A 16,757-nucleotide genomic window follows, 5' to 3' on the forward strand; every position below is an offset into this window, starting at 1 on the left:
GTTAAGCAAGAGAATTTAGAGAATACGGAGAGGAAGGCGCAAGGAGGGATGCGCCATCGAAGGTGAACGCACTCACGACCTATTCAGTATCGTCGGCGAAAAAGGGGATGGGAGTGATATCGAATGGCGAAGAGATAAAGGGGATCCCGTCTTCAACTAGTTCCTCGAAAATCCGTTAATCCACCCGATAAAACATCGTCGTCTATCGATCGGCAAGAAGGATCGACGGTTGGCTGCGAAATAATTTTCAACGTTCATCGAACCTGTTGGGTAAAGAAAGAATTACGCGTTCAATCTCACAAAGGTGTCTCCGATCGAAATTACGGGGAAACCACGGGGAACCACAGATGCGACCTTCTATTCAAGCAGGAAAGGACACGAAGAAAGGATTTTAGTAACAGACACAAAATTTTACAAAGCCACACCGCTGTTGAGGGATTATTTCGAGCCGTTTTCTCTTCTTCGCGGCAAGGAAATTGCGGATTGATTTATGCGCGTCGCGCGTTCGTGTTTCACGCTGTTTGAAATAGCCGGCCGGTGGTAACGAAACGTTCGAGCGGAGTTCGCGCGGCGCATTATCTCAAAGAAGCGGACAAATTTCTTGCGTAGCGTCGAGCTGTCGCGATGCGCATCGATTTATTTCCGTGAACGCCGACTAATTCTCTAGGGCGTGCTGTAAATTACCAGCATGCCCGCGCCGCTGATAATTTACAGCACGCCCTAGAGAAGCACACGGCGACTAATATTAGAGTGACGGTACGGGCGCGCATGACTGTAACAGTTTCGCGATATCCACGGGCTTCGAGCAGAAAGAGAAGAGTCCAGTAGTCTGCGCCTATTTCGAGAGCACCTCATGTAGACAGTAATAAACTCCCGTTGATACTTGTGTACACCGTTTTCATCGGCATTCTCGTTGCGGTAGATAGTATTGTCATTTTACGACGCCTAATAAAGGAGACTCCCTTTCGACTCGAATCGGCTATAAGCGATACTCGTTTCGTAGAATTATTACGTCTTTCGTCGATCGAGAGATTGCAATAGCCATATGTTGGTGATTACTTCCCTATTGCGTTCAGTGTAATAAAATAAAACCTACATTCTCAACTTTACAGATATTCTTCGAAATTCTTTACATCATATTCAATTTGTTCTAGATCTAATAATTAATTTAGAATTTGGCCGTTCTTTTATTTGTAATATTATGAAAAAACATAAACGGATTTCATCAAAAAAGATCTATTCTAGCACCGATATGCATTAAATTAGTTGCTCATCCAGGAAGCAGCTATTGAGCGAAAACAAGGAAATACAGAGGAACGTGTGGAGAGACGGATATTTATGGTTATCAGCGAGCGCGTAAAATAGACAAGTCTGCGGAACAATAGTCCTGGCTAACGGCCAAACGTATCCCCGGCGTTCTCGGCCGGTCCTGGTGCGCGGTGTAGGAAGAAACAGCCGGAATTTGATAATACGCAGAGAGGCGAAGATAGCGAAATGAGTTTCTAAATTTGCGACGCGGCAAAACCGACCGCGGTCGCTATAAATAAGTATCCCCGATCCCTCCTCTATCGGGACCGCTACCGCGCTCTAAAAATAAGTCCGAGTCCACGCTTAATCCGCAAGACTAATTTACACATGGCCCTTCCTGATCCAGCCGTTTCTCGAGCTCGCACGCTGACCTTGCGACCACCCAAATCGCCGAACAGGTGATCTCTGATCTATCGATCCTTCCTTAATCGTTCGGTGACTCGACATGCCATCCGGTTATAACCACACGCTATCAATCTCTCACGAGCATTCCAATTTCATCATATAAACTCGCGATTAAAAAAAAAACAGCTATGAATTTTAAGAAGCTCTGTTGCATTACATCTATTCGTGTTTCAAATTATTTATAGATAAGCGCAAAACACATTTCTTTCTATTAACGATTTCAGGAATAAACAGGTTGCACAAACCTCTTATAATTAATCTTTAAATTTTTCTCTGGTCCTTATACGTAACGTTATGTTGTACTACGAATGACAGACAACTTTTTCTACTGGATGAGCAAGAAAAAGGAGATTCTAGCCAGCGTAGTTATCATGCATCTCGTGACAACCGTGTTGGTTGGTGGATAGTCAGTCGGGTCATAATACCGCAGTACAAGCGAGTGGTTAATAGGTTAACAGCTAGCTCCAATTGGTCGATGACGCTGTTGCCACCGTGACGTCACGGGGAGTGCAATGCCCTTGTGACGTGGTATCGTGCGGTGCAGGCCAAGCGGTGCACAGAAATAACACGTGGTCTCTTTCCCTCTTTCTCGATTTTACCCCGTCTAGCTCGTATTTCTTGGTTTACCTCACTCTCCTCCCCAGTTTATCTCCCCTTTTTACCCACTATCTTGTTCTCATTTTAGATTCCGCCCTCTTCTTCATGTTCGTTCCCTTTTCACTGTGCTTTCGCGCAAGATCAAATACACTTGCCAGAAATGGCCGCATGACCAGCGACCCTACCAGGATCATCGTATAGGATAAATAAAATTCGATAATCAGTAGTCCTGGGTCTCTATCTCGCTCACTCTCTCCCTCTCTCTCTCTCTCTCTCTCTCTCTCTCTCTTTCATTAATCGATCCTAATTACACGCTGTAATTACGAACCTCTCGCGCATTTCGCCGGAAAGATATTTCCGTCTCACCTGCGGCCAGGGTTAGAACTTAGACGATCTAATCATATCCTAGGAATGCAACAATTTTGGAGTACAAGCCTTAGAGGTCGGATATAACGCGAATGTTCAGTATGATTCCGCTTGACCTGCATTCACGCCGAAACGCTCATGTAGGGTATATTGGTGTAATAGAATAGCATTGTAAATGGAATGCGGTCATTGACTTGATGTACTCGCGATAGATTGGTTCGGATATGCTAACAATTGAGCAATTTCTCTAGTCTGTATATAAGAACACATATATTTATAAATACATATTTGTCTCTATCGACAATTTTGTCATTTCTATGTCTTATGTTGGTGAGCGAAGGTAAATGTCCACTTGCAAGTAAATAAAGAACGATATTCGATCGTTTGTTCGCTCTATAAAATTATTAATACGACTCGTAGTCGGTCTCCCGAGGATCGAACTAGAGTTAAATCATCTAGTGGTCAAACAAATCTCCTATTAAACTTCCGTCTCTTGTTGACGAACCGATTATTCCTGTGAAACAGGAATATAGTTCGCCATTCAAGTTCTCTATTTTCTCGTTACCTTCGACCTTATGAAGAATTAGTCCTGCCGGCAGCGTCGTCGGCTACTTGCGGGAGTATCTTGGAAGTAGCGAACGAATGCTATTGGTAAGATACTAATTTTGCTGATGGTTTTGGAGGCGCGCGCGCGTGGCCTCTTTTCACTCGAATGAAAGGTAGGCGTCCGGTCACCTCAGAAATAACGTCTTTAGATGATTGTCAGAGCGCGAATGAGCTTCTTCCTAGACACGAACTAGCAGTACCCAGCGAGAAACAGTAATTTCCCGCTTGTGAAAGAAACGGTGGAGTTCGAGCGCAATGGTGGAACTAAATGCAACATTTCGGGACTGACGAAGGTGACACAGTAGGAAATATGAGTTCGATATTTTCCTGGCTAGCTTTAGCAACTGTTCGTGAAATATTCAAACACTATCGGATGTTCGATTCCCGGTCGGATAATGTTACAAGTCGGGTAATATTAAATGAGGCTTTTAACATTTTAAATACATTTCATATATATTACCTCCAATCAATTATTAATATATAATGAAAAATATATGAGATATTATTATATATCTATCTCATGCATCAATGGATTGTGTGGAATTTTCTGCGATAGTTTTGAATGTGGTATTGATGTATTTTCAGAGAACATCATCCATGTAATGAGATAATAACAAAGTTATTATACTTCAAGTGAAATCTAATAAAAATGCTGAACGAAAATGCTATTCGTCATATGCATATTAGTAAGCAAGCTATTTTAAATTCGTTGTCATTTTCTTATAAATAGCAAAATGCTACCTATTTCTCACGCGCCTTTCATCAATTTGAATTAAGGAGAAACGCGCGTAGAATTGTTCAGGCAGTCGATTCGGTATTAAGAGATAAATCGTCAATAGATCTTCAAGGTTTTCTTTCGATATTCTGTACAAGAAAATTTAGGGAATAATATCGGAATTCTGTCAACTCGAAGATCGCGCGAATCTCATGAAGCTCGCTTCCTCGAAAGCTTTCGTCAAGAGATTCCATAAATCACAAGGACGATGTAGAAACTCGATTTTAAGAAAAATTTACTCTAACGCGTGTATTCTCGAGAATCCCACGAATGACGAGGTCTGAGAAACTGGGACTTTCCGCCGAGGTCGAGCGATATTTTCGAGACGCTCGATGTAGAATATTAATTACGTTTCTCTAAACGTTAAAAATATACGTTAAAGAGAAGTAGCCTTGACCTTCTCACTAAATACATTGATGTATAAATACAGAAAGTCTGTGGGCGCTAAGAAAACCTAGAATGTCAGAAAGCCAATAGATTTGGAATTGGCTTACAAAATCAGTGAGAGAGAATGTAAATGGTTTATTTTGACTATTCCCCATGCGCTATTATATGCGTTTTATTGCTATTATAATCGCACGTAGAGTACTTGAAGGAATTACAGTGATTTAAATAATCTGATCTAATTGAGAAGGAACACGGAGATTAAATAACAAAGTTACTTCTCTGAATCGTTGTTAGAATTCGATAAGCGAAATCTTACAAAAGAATTTATTTTATTTTCACAGGGTAATAGCCGACGCGAGAGAAAACGTGACGGAAATAGTAATTCTAGAATATGGGTAGAGAGATATAAATTTAATTATAAAAGTAAAAGTAAATTAAACCTATAATTTCGCGGGGATGACTTCTTGTTCTTCTTCCGGATTCTCCGCGTCGCAGCTCATCTCTCGCCCTTATTCGCATCAATTCCCACCCGTAATTCAGCGAAGTCTCGCATGAACAAGTCAAAATTCGATTTTGTGAGAACGACGGAATTTCTATAGCGGTCCGAGAACGAATGAGTCTCTTGTCGCGGGAACGCGATCGAGCTTAGGCTCTCTCTCTCTCTCTCTTCGTCGTGATATAAAAGATTCACAAGTGGATCCTGTGCTATTCGCATCGCGTCATTCCCTCGAGATGTTATAGGAATTGCGGTTACGCAACATGCGTGAAAATTCAACAGGTAATATCCTCACTGTGGAAGAATCTTTATTGTAGCAGTTGCATACAAAGATGTGTGGCCCAATTGTAACAGGCATATTTTGTTTTAAATAGGAGTTATTTAATTTCTCGTATCATAAAATTACAGTCTGTTCGTCATCGCGATAGCTCTCCAGTTGTAATTAAATATGTCGATAAATGCAGTAGTAAAATCAACAATGGCTCAGACAACAATAGTGCAGCGATAGTTACAAAAAGACAGAGGTTAAAATTTTACAGTTTGCGTCACAGATCGGCTATACAGTACATGACGCACGAATTTTATTCAACGATGATGCTAATATCGGAAATTGTTCGTGAAACGGAGTTTATTCATCAAACAAGACAGATAACGGCAACACCCGCGAAATTGCATACTCACATGATCAATAACATCGACGCCTTTTGGTAAAATGTGGTTCTTCGAAATGATGATAAAATTTAGAGCGCGAAAAATATAATTCTCTACTCAACCGTCTGCAAAATTTCGTGAAGAACTAAAACTGTACAATGCAATATAAATAAAATCTCACACTGTTCTTATTTTAGGTAACTGATATCATTGTCGCTATGTGCAATAATTCGATTTTCAATTTTACGTTGCAGACTAAATTAATTTTTTAATAAAACTTTATAATATCGCTTTTTATGACTTATGAAGGACAATTGAGGACGTTAAAGTTACCGTGTTTGGGCACTGTTTTCTTAACATTTTCTGAAAACTGCAAGTTATATTAGTTGAAGGAAAAGTTGTGAAAATTCATTACTTATATACTTGCACCACAATGACAACTAGGTCATTCTTCACCATTGTAATTTGCATCTTACGTAACCTAATGGATTCTGCTTTTTTAGTATAACTAACATTTATAACTATAAAACTCGGTCATCGCAACTTCATTCTGTACACCGTTCGGTGCAGCGTTCGATTATCGCTTTGTCGCTAGCATCAAATCCACCATTTTACGCAAACAAAACTGCGCGAATTTTTCTCTCGACGCACCGAAAGCTGCAAGCTCGATCAACAGGATTGCTATCGCGCCAAAAGCTCGTTTTTGCCAACCGCGCCACGGCGAAGATCCCCTTCTCTCGCGATCAAACGCACACGCAAAAGCTCGGCTCGCTGCCACCGCGGAGACTGCAAGCTCGCATCTCAGGGATTGCCGTGCTTGCCGGCCGTTTTCCCCGGCGAGCTTACGGCGGAGCTTTCGAAATCGAGCCGTGAGTTTGCGGCCTCGGTCCGACCAGAGCCGATCGACCGGCCATGGCGCGAACGCCAGTCGCCGGGTCGTTGTCCTGTGACGCCACAGAGAGCTTTGTGGCCCGTACCGAGCTTGCAGCCATCGCCGCTGCTGATGGCGTAGAGTGGGAGGAGAGGAGGACAGATGGGAGCGGTGGGTGTCATGACGTCACACGTGGTAGACGCCACCGGTGGTCCAAATACACGTGGAAGGGGTGAGTTCGTGTGCCGTTCCGTGATGTCATTGACTAAACGATGTCGTGCATGTGTGAGAGAGAAAGAGAGAGAGAAAGAGAAGAACGGTTACACGAAAAGGGGTAGGAGAGGGCAGGTGCTTTAGAAACGAGAGAAGGGGTTGGAATACGAGCACGGGGCTATTCTTGGACGTCTCAAAACACTGTCCTCGCGACCGCGTTGCGTAACTACGTGGGAGAGCTTTTCTGAAGGAGGCGTTCGCGAAATGGCCATCGCAGAAGAGGAGAGAAAGAGAACGGAGAGAAATCGACGGGTAGATTTCATGTAATTAAAACGCTTAATTAAACCGTAAGAATGTAATATCGAGCTTTCGATGTGCGTGAAAATCGATTCCAATTATATTTAAATGTGTTTAAATCTGTCTTTCTGTTTTTGTATATATAGTTCGAACAAATGGGACAACGTGTAACAAAATCTTCAGTTAATTTGTAGTCAATTCTTTCTTAAGAAAAATTTCGAGATACTGAGATAGTTTCGTATTATAAGTGATACACGAGAATGATTTTAAAAAACGTATATAATACATTAAACTGATAGTATTCATTGTATAAGCCAATTCTATAATCGATACTTGTCTATCAGTAAGTTCTCTTGCTAAAGTAAAATCGATTTGTCGGGAGTGTCTCTTCATTCCCGACAAGTTCGCTCCATTAAACGCGAAAGGGTTAGCGTTAATGAACGAGCGTTATCATATCTGTGACAGGATAATTGATACACGGTCACTCTTATCTATCTGCAATTTTCACAGCCCGAGTCCATTAATCGTCCTTTCAATTTAGATTATAATTTTTTCCCCTGAGAGCTTGTAACGTTATTCACGTAAAAGCAAGTCGGCCGACAACTACCAATTATATTTTCGTCACAGATTTGTTACAATGACAATTTATCTGTTGGCGTACTATGTCATTATTTTACATTTCGTTTTTTATTATTGTTGGAAAAAATAGAGTGTTGTCACGATATTATGGCAATGCCTTCATGAATTTATAATTCTTATTTAGAATAATAAAGTTTTATGTCAAGCGTCCAGCGTATGAAACTTGTTAATATTTTAATTTGTTATATTTCTTTGTTATATTTCTTTAAATTACTTTTCTTCTAAAATTACCACCGATTTATTCTTCAAAGCCTTGTATTTCGTCATTGTCAACGCTATATTTCGATTGTTGAAAGTTTCGCGTAATTAGCAAATTGCAGCTGTATCAAATGCACGTGGCAATCGTAGTTCAAAACTTGGCAGTCCATTGATTAATTTTCCATGCTTGTAACTGTACCAACATAGGTAGAGCCTCGTGCAAGGCCGCGCGTTAGAAAGCTCCCGTTGCGTTAATTCTCACGAAGACACGCGTTTTCTATGTTTCATAAATCGATTCTCTCGGCAAGCCAATGCGAAACGGTCGATGCAACAATTGCAATAGCAATTCAACGACAATCAATCCACTATGCAGTTGACTTTATTTAATCGTAAAAGAGTCTTGAGAAGAAAAAAATAATGGAAAGACGAGCATTCGTGTTATTTATAACGTAATATAGAAAGCAATGTAAGTAATAAAAAAACATTGAATAATGTTAATCGAAATGGTTCAATGACATCGAATTATCCGTGGAAAATTGTCTATATGGATGATGTATGCTTCAGTTCACCTTTGTAGTGGCTCTTAAGAGACTATCGAGTGTGCTTTCCTTCGGCCGTCAACATTACGTGATGCGCGGCGTTCCGAAAAGAGCGTGAGTTTGTTATTTCAACAAAGGGTAGAATCACTGTGGCGCACTATCCATGAATCTGCTATGCTAACATTCGCGGTGTTTTACCACGAAAAGTGGCCGCAGGTTTTCTTAGTAGTAGCTCCTCGCGCTTTTCGCTCCATTGATTCGCTTTTGCGTAGCAAGGTTTAATTAAGTTCCTTAATTGACGCGTTTCGCAATGGAGCAGAGCGCCCGTCTATCTTATGCATGAGAGAAGCGGGGAAAAGTAGATGAGCTTTTTTTTATTCTGTTACACAGTTACAGCATCAGCACGATTCTGAGGAGCACGAAAGGAGATGAAAACAGAATGAGAATGTATTTGTGCAAGTTGCGCTGCCGTAGCAGCTATTAACTTGATTAACAGCAGCGATTACGTGCTTCGTTAGCTAATTGTTGACAATTACATATATACGTAATTGTATTATCTATGTATAATTATAATGGTTATCTTTACTAATCGTCGCATATCCGTTTATATTTTTTATGATGAAAAGCTGTCGGTATTGTTTGTAAGTTGGATTTATAGGCTAAAGTATAGATTTATTTTTTTATAAAAGAAAGCGTTATTCAAACCCCGGGGAGAGTTAAACTAACTATTAAACCTACATGAAGCCACCCAGGTGGGAGGTTCTGCACTATGACTATGATAAATTATACAGTGGTGACTATTGATTTCACCGCGGCTAAGGTCAGACACTACGGCAAAATCGAGTTCGAGAAGTAACCACTGGTCAGCGAACAAATTCAATCTTCTTGCTCCAAATAGGGACTCTTGTTACATTGATCTTGCATCTCAAAAAACTTGGTCGCTAATTTACTGCGAAGGAACAAATCACACGAATACTTCGATTTGATGTAACTGAACAATTGATATAAAATTAAGAACTGCAGCATTTTGGGAGACTCGCATAAAGACTTATATCAATCTAGAAATAAAGAAATATATTGTTTTATCAAACTTGCGATTTGCGCTTAATTCAATTTTATCTTTATCTCTGTATAAATCTCTAATATCTATTTTAGAAGAAGGATTCAGGACGGAAGATGGCGGGATGAAAGATGCGTACTAGGTTTGCGACTTTCTTGCTATAGCGACCGATAAATCTTTAGGTGCGACAACGCGTTATATTGATTTATTTCCGCCAGCAATAACCGTAAAGTTAGCGCGACACTTCGTGCAGATGTTTATCTCGGCTGTTACGACGGAAATGGCAAGATGTTCTCGCGATGTTATTCGGTAGACGGGAAAAATGTTTCCTGCGTTGTTAAAAGTTTTCTTAAAACGACAACAAATTGAGAATATTCATAGTTTCGTTTCACAGAAACGATTTATTTTTTCTGTAGAACTAAGTTTTAGTTTGGAATGACGCTCACTTCTCGTCCGTCTTTTTCTACATACGTGTAGACACGTACAAGGACAATATCATTTTGACCTCGTATCGTACGTATGACACGTGTCTAAATTGTAGGCAATTTTATGTTACATAATAGATTATATTGCTTATTTTATTTTTTTCACACAATACATCGTAAAACTTTACGCATATATTGACTTTACTCTGTTTTAGTTGCGCTACGCTTTTGCTTTGAACCACGCTGTTGTTGCTTTACATAATATTTAAGATTTCATATTACTGTAGCTATGAGATGTCCGTCGTTATTTGGCGCGTAACGATGAACTGTTATCGGACAAAAAATCTATTAGCGAGCAAGATAATACTCACCGTCCTTCCTGTAGTAAAGGATCTCGAAGTGCTTTTCGACGCCAGCGGCAAGGGCATCTCGCAGGGCCGCAACCGCGTGCGGTGATGTCATTGGTCCATGGAGGAAGTCGCAGACCGCCGGTCGCTGCATCACTTCGGCCCTTGAGAAGCCCGTCAGCCGGCAGAAACCGTCCGAGCAATAGATAATGTGGCATAGTCCCTGCTGCGCGTTCGCCACTAAAAAGCTTCGATCTGCAACAGATGTCAGAGATACCGTTAAACAAACGGTCCTTCTGCAAAGTACGCTTCATCATTCTCGACAGACAATGATGGACTCGAAGTGGACTCTTTTGATTTGACTTGTAAGTGAAATTAGATATGAAGTATTTCATTCCTAATAATAGTGATGGTCACGTAGCTTCGTTAAATCTACCGAGACTTCAATAGCTCATTAAAATACGTAGTGTATTCTCGGGGTATCTAAATTTAACACATTCGCCGTAAGTCTATACAAGATGGACGCTTCTCTCGTTAACAATAATCCGGGAGCGCCCTGGCATTTATATTTATCGCTCGCGCTCGGTGCAAATTAACGCAAATGACTATTCTGCCTATACATATGTATATAGCTGCTACAGTTATATGCAACCAACTATTATGAGAAACGTATTTCGCTACTTCGCATCTTCCTGACAAATAACTTCTCTTATTTGGAGTCCGTTCTATTGAACGTGAATAATAAATCTATCGTACGAAAAATTTACGCGTTATTTCTCGCTGCTCGCATCATAACACAATATAAATTCAGCGATAGAATCTAGACACTTGTCGAAGATTCACGATCGACGGAGATCGATCGTCATGGCAACGGACGGTGCGGATGGCGAAATCGCCGGATCCGCTCAAAGAGCGTCCGCGCGATGACCTTCGTCCTAAATCCGGCGACAGTCTTAAAGTGCACACCATAAAATATTCTCGTGCCGCAGCCATTAAGGCCGTCTACCGCGCAACTGTGGGCCGTAAGGCGTCGGCTTTTCGAGACGGCGCGGGTCGCCTACTCTGCTACGTGTTTCGTCGAAAAAGACGCAAACCGTTGACGTTGACCTGATGTTCAACACCATCCGAGGGTGGTTAAAGACCGTCGCATCTTTCAACCCTTCCTCGGAGGGTGGAACGATCGATTTTATTTCCTGTTGACAAACCGGAGTGCTGTACGTCAACTGGCGACATCGCAGCCGCAACCGACGCCGACGCCGACGCCGAGGCTGACGCCGACGTCGCAGTCATTCTGAGAATTTATATCGAATGCATGTGACTCATTCAAGCAGTTATACGAAGCTTTGTAAATGACGATCCATGTAGAAACGCTTTCAAGACTCTCGGGCTTCGTTGGTCAATAATGCGAGAAATCGCGTAGATTACGGATAGATAAAGTTCGAATAAAGAAAGATTGTGATCTTAAAGTATAAGTCTTTCAGACTCTAAATTTCTTTCTTGCATGTTGAAAAATTATATATATTTTTCTTTATCAATTTCTTTCCTAATGTGAAGCTGGCTAACGAAAAGAAATTCTTATAAGTCTTAATTGAAAGGGATGGGAATAGAAAGATTAATTAAAACGAGACGAGAATGAATGGTAACGTCCTAGATAGAAAGGCGCTTTCAGGACGGTCGAGCTACGAACGCGAGAAATAATGACTCACAGGTACACACAAGCCCGATGCAAAATTCTTTCAGCGAATTCTATTTTTAACGAGACAAACATATTTTTGTATCACGCGGAAATTTCTTGCGTGTTCCGCGGAATCATCCGCAAGTATCGCAAACGCGTATCTTTTTCGTGAATTAATTTACAGGCATTGTTTCGCGGATTGATGTAACCGCGTTTACGGATATTTCGGAATATCTCGGCGAGCTTAGGGCGCGATATCGGGATATTAATACACGCGACCACTTTCAAGTGCATCTCAAGTTCTGAGCGTTACGGCGCACCAGAATCCGGCAGAAATGTCAGTCGTGCCGAGCGTCGAACTGCTTTGCATGCCACAGGCGTCGCCGCGCCAACCGCGACCGGTGTGCCCTCGTATTCCACCGCGTTACGTACCTGAGCATTCTGGGAAGGACAATCGGGTTTAATGAAGTTGAAATTGAAAATACAACGGAACGCGCACGTGGTGTGAGCAGCATAAGGTTAATCAACGATGCTTTGTGCTTGGGAATAACGGTCACTTTGCGCGTTGCGTGACAGCGTGACTGACTTCCTTCGCAGTATTGCGGTTTGCGGCTACGGATTATGTCTTATTGAATTAGCCAAAAAGTCAAACTCTACACTTTTACGACTTTTTTTTACTTCAACAATGTCGAATATACATGGGAGATATGCGGCTGTTAACACCAAGTAATTAATTACTGCGAAAGCAGTTAAATTTTTAATCCTAATTAAGTAAGCTTCATTATATCGTCACGACATTAGAACAGTACCATTACAGTAATATTTTCCATTATCCAAAAAGGCATGGTACATCGCAAGGGGAAATAGCATTTAATAAAATATGTTCATAATAATGAAATAACTCTAGAGAGGATCGCACGTGTAATATAGAATTAAAATTCGTTATATGAATCTCTCGTTTATCTTTTATCTTGCAATTTTCATCACGTGGAAAGGCGAACTTAATAGAATATCTTATCAAGTATTAATAATCAAGTAGAAATATGATATACTTTCTAACGACAGACGCGCGATTTATCGATTGCAAGGCTGCAGTTTTCGCTAGGTCGTTTGCGATTAAAGATATCCAAACGGATTAATTATTACACGCTGTCGCGTTTCTCTTTCACGTCGATTGTCTGGTTCTTCCATAGAAACGATCAAACGATCGCAGTATAGCGCACGATAAGGTTAATTAATATTACAAAGGCGCGTTTGGAATGCGATCATTTTGAATGTTGCGTGACTAGGCTCTCTTATAGTCGATGCTTGAGAGATACGACACGGTATTACGTTACATCAAAATGCTACTCGACGTGTAGTTTTGATTTCATGCTACTCAAGAAATTCCTTGAGAATCATACATTATTAACACCTCTTAATAGTTAACGTCTATTGATTTTTAATATTGTCACGATATCCTCTACGTATTGTGTCATATTCAATTTTACGCAAACATGCATGATCGCCGACACTGTATAATATATCTCCTAATTTTATGTTGAATAATTTTATAACAGTACTATTTCTCATTTTCTCGATCAGTAACAAGAGTGCCAGGTGCGGCTGAATAGTCCCCGCCGAATAATTTGGATAAAAAGTTTATGACTACCGAGAGAAACGTTGCTCAGGAACATGATTTCAAGAGACACGAGCAGCATTTTAATCGTGATTAATACTATTTCCCGTGCTTCATCCGCAACTAACGGAGAACCATTGTTCGCTGTCATGTAAGCGAGATTGATCACTAGTATTTTTTTACCTACATAACGCGAAACTGCATGCACAGGTGACCATAAATTGGCATTTTATCAAAAAAGATATCTGAACTTTTAAGTTTTAAGATATTATCTTATTGTACTACTATAGTTTTCATTTTTTATGCCTTTGTGATGAAAACAAATAAAAATAATTCCTATTATATAACTCCTATCGTTATACTTCTTTCTTTTAGTTTTATAATTTACATTCGCGAATTAAGTTAGCGAAAAAAATGTTAAAAAACAAGATAATATAGTAAAGTTTAACAAGGCTTGTTCCAAAAAAATCTGAATGTAGCAATCCGCTTTATTTCGTTGAGTATATCGTGTCTTTCTCATTATCATTCGCGCATATATATTTCGACACGTATAATACCGGGTATACAGACAGCCACTTTCAAATAGGCGTGGATATAACTAGAAGAGCACTTTGCGAGAATAAATTACGTTCTCGCTATTACAAATGTAATCGGAGCTTCACGTTATCATTAATGCGATACACTTATAGTGTATCGTTCCTCCGTTTAGTTTTTCCGAGCACGCAACTGCAATTCTATCTCCAACTGAAATAACAATATCTTTCCTTCGATTTTTACCGGGGTTTCTCGCCTATAAAGGGATTGCGAGGAAAATCCACGGCGTAGTGAAACCCTCGCGATAACCCCGTGAACATTCTTGCGAGAATCGTCTTTGAATGACTCGATTTTGAAGAGAAATTCCAGACCAAAAACGAGCGATGAAGAAATACAAAAGTAGTAACATAAACGGGGACCACCTAGGCGTAAGACATCTTTTTATGTGGTCCATCGTGGCAAGTTTATCGGCTGTAGATTAGAAATAGAATTCGCCGACTTCGCATCGACGACAGGGCTATTGTGGCCCTTTGCCAAGGATGTCACTTAGATGCAAGAGCTGCTTCATAGACGGCACTCTTTCGACATACTGACCGCTCGAGTCCTTGTCTCTTTGAATCGCTAACTTAATCAGGAACGACTTATGCATTATATATATCTTTCATCGCATTAAATTTTTAGTAATGGATTCTTTAGATAACTTAAAGTTGATTGTTCTTTTATGTAATTAGCGATTAAAGAAGATTCTAACAAATTAAGAGCAGTTTAGAGCAACTATAACAAATATGATAAAATAATTTTATTTATTTTTTGCTTAAATTCAAGCTCTAATTCAAGTTCAAATTTAAAAAATTTGAATTAACTAGAAAGATATTGTTAGTTCTACTGATAAAGTACAATTAAAACTATGAAAATAAGTATTTCTAAAGCTACAATCGTAAAGTTTAAAAAATCGAACAAAAGGTCGATGGATGCTTTCAATTGTTTGCCATTCATTTTTCTTACACGACATTACTCATCGTTGTGTCAAATTGTTTTGTTCAACGAGGGACATCGACGAAGAATGCAGTTCGCATACGGTGCCAAGAACGCATTTTGCGTTATATGCTCGTGGTACAGAAGAAAATAGAAGTTCTGCGAAAGAACGACAACTTTAAGATCCGCGAGATGTAACTCAGGCATTGGAATATTTTGGGCGTTTACGTCATTAGGCAAGAAATATAAAATTATCGTGAAGCCTAACGAAGGGAATAGGTATCAATGCTGTGTATGTTTATACTTTCGTTTCTGCCCAGTAAAATTGTAACGATTTCGTTGTAAACAACGGTGGTGCGTCAATCACCGTATTTTAACGCCGAAAATTGGCGCCTTTATCGTCAATATTTCACAGGCATGTGCATGAAATCGATTCAAGATTTGTATCGAATGTGTGATTTCGTTTTACGTGGAAACCGGTTTATTTTGATCCCGCGGAGAATCGCGAATACCATCGAGACATAACGATAACTCGATATTAAATCGCCGACTTTCGTCGAAGGAAAATAAGCCGGCAGGCCGTTTGGCGTTTCTGATAAAAACGCAGATGCGTCTCGCGTCTCGCGTGAAACGATAATTTTTATTAGCGATTGCCGAAGTGCAATCCAAGGTCTGGGCTCGTACAAAGTGAGTCGAAGGAAATCATGGTGTGAAATAATAAACCTGACCGTGCAATCTTGAATATTACATGCGAATTCGAAATTGCGAGCGAATCGAGAAGAGTGCAATAATTAGAATTCGTCAAAGATGATTCGATGACATTAAAGCTGCTCGTGAAGACGAATCGCAGCGTTTCTGGTAAGTGCAGCAGCGTACGCAAACTGATTTACGAGATAAATCGGAAATCTTTGCACGTATTTCTGAGATGTACGAATGAAATATGGATGTCGTTTCCAAAATTCCATTGTAAATAAAAATTTCATATATTCGACATTCCTTTCACATAAGTACGTATAAAGTTTTATCGGCATCAGCGACGAATAATAATTTTTTCAATTTTGATGAAATACTTGATGTATAACGATATGTCTCAAATGACGATCTTTCAAGATAAATAATAATATGCATTAAAGAATAAACATCGCGATTTTTAACTTTTACAAAGGAAATTGCGTGAAATGTAATTATTGCTACGCTGCTGGACGCTGCAGGCGCATTCGTCCTGCACTAACGCAATCTTCAAAGCTGTTGGAACCTGCTGGCAAAGGGAAACATACCGAAATTAATGATCTCTTCCAAGCCTTTCGTACGATCGAGTAAAATAAACTACTGATCCATCTGGTGGCAGCGAGACGGTGCATAAGAGAAATAAAAATTATCAGCACAGGTCCAACGATCTATTTGCTGCGCCGTCTGCAAGACATATTTTTGCTTGACTCCTTGCGCGTGACACTTGAGGACACGACAAAAATTTTGGGACAAAATCTCGAGCATATCAAGTGCCAAATTAAACATCAGTTAATTATGCCATAAGACGATGATAATAGTACGGATCACAAAGAGCATATTTTGCAATGCAAAGCAAATATTTCGGATACTATCTTAGTGAAACATCTTTTTAACACTTAACAAATCTGAAAGTTCTCACTTTCCTTCAAGTTTATTTTTAATGCAGAAATATCCTTCGCTACGCTCCGAATTTTTCTCAAACTCAGAGTAAACGATTTGACGTGCGGACGTGTATTTGAAGACTAGGAAATTGACGTGTTTGACTG

The 16,757-nt window shown here is 40.0% G+C and overlaps 1 protein-coding gene across 11 annotated transcripts in view; it reads right to left on the reverse strand.

Annotated features, from left to right (window-relative positions):
* The window catches only part of Sei (potassium voltage-gated channel seizure), a 96,183-nt gene that overhangs the window by 70,785 nt on the left and 8,641 nt on the right, over nt 1-16,757 (reverse strand). For all 11 annotated transcript variants that reach the window (XM_071781130.1, XM_071781129.1, XM_071781127.1 and 8 more), the window contains exon 2: nt 10,205-10,435. In XM_071781130.1, the coding sequence (XP_071637231.1) occupies nt 10,205-10,435 (231 nt within the window). The remainder of the gene's footprint in view (nt 1-10,204; nt 10,436-16,757) is intronic.

Source organism: Temnothorax longispinosus, chromosome 6, assembly GCF_030848805.1.
Source record: "Temnothorax longispinosus isolate EJ_2023e chromosome 6, Tlon_JGU_v1, whole genome shotgun sequence".
NCBI classification, from domain to species: domain Eukaryota; kingdom Metazoa; phylum Arthropoda; class Insecta; order Hymenoptera; family Formicidae; genus Temnothorax; species Temnothorax longispinosus.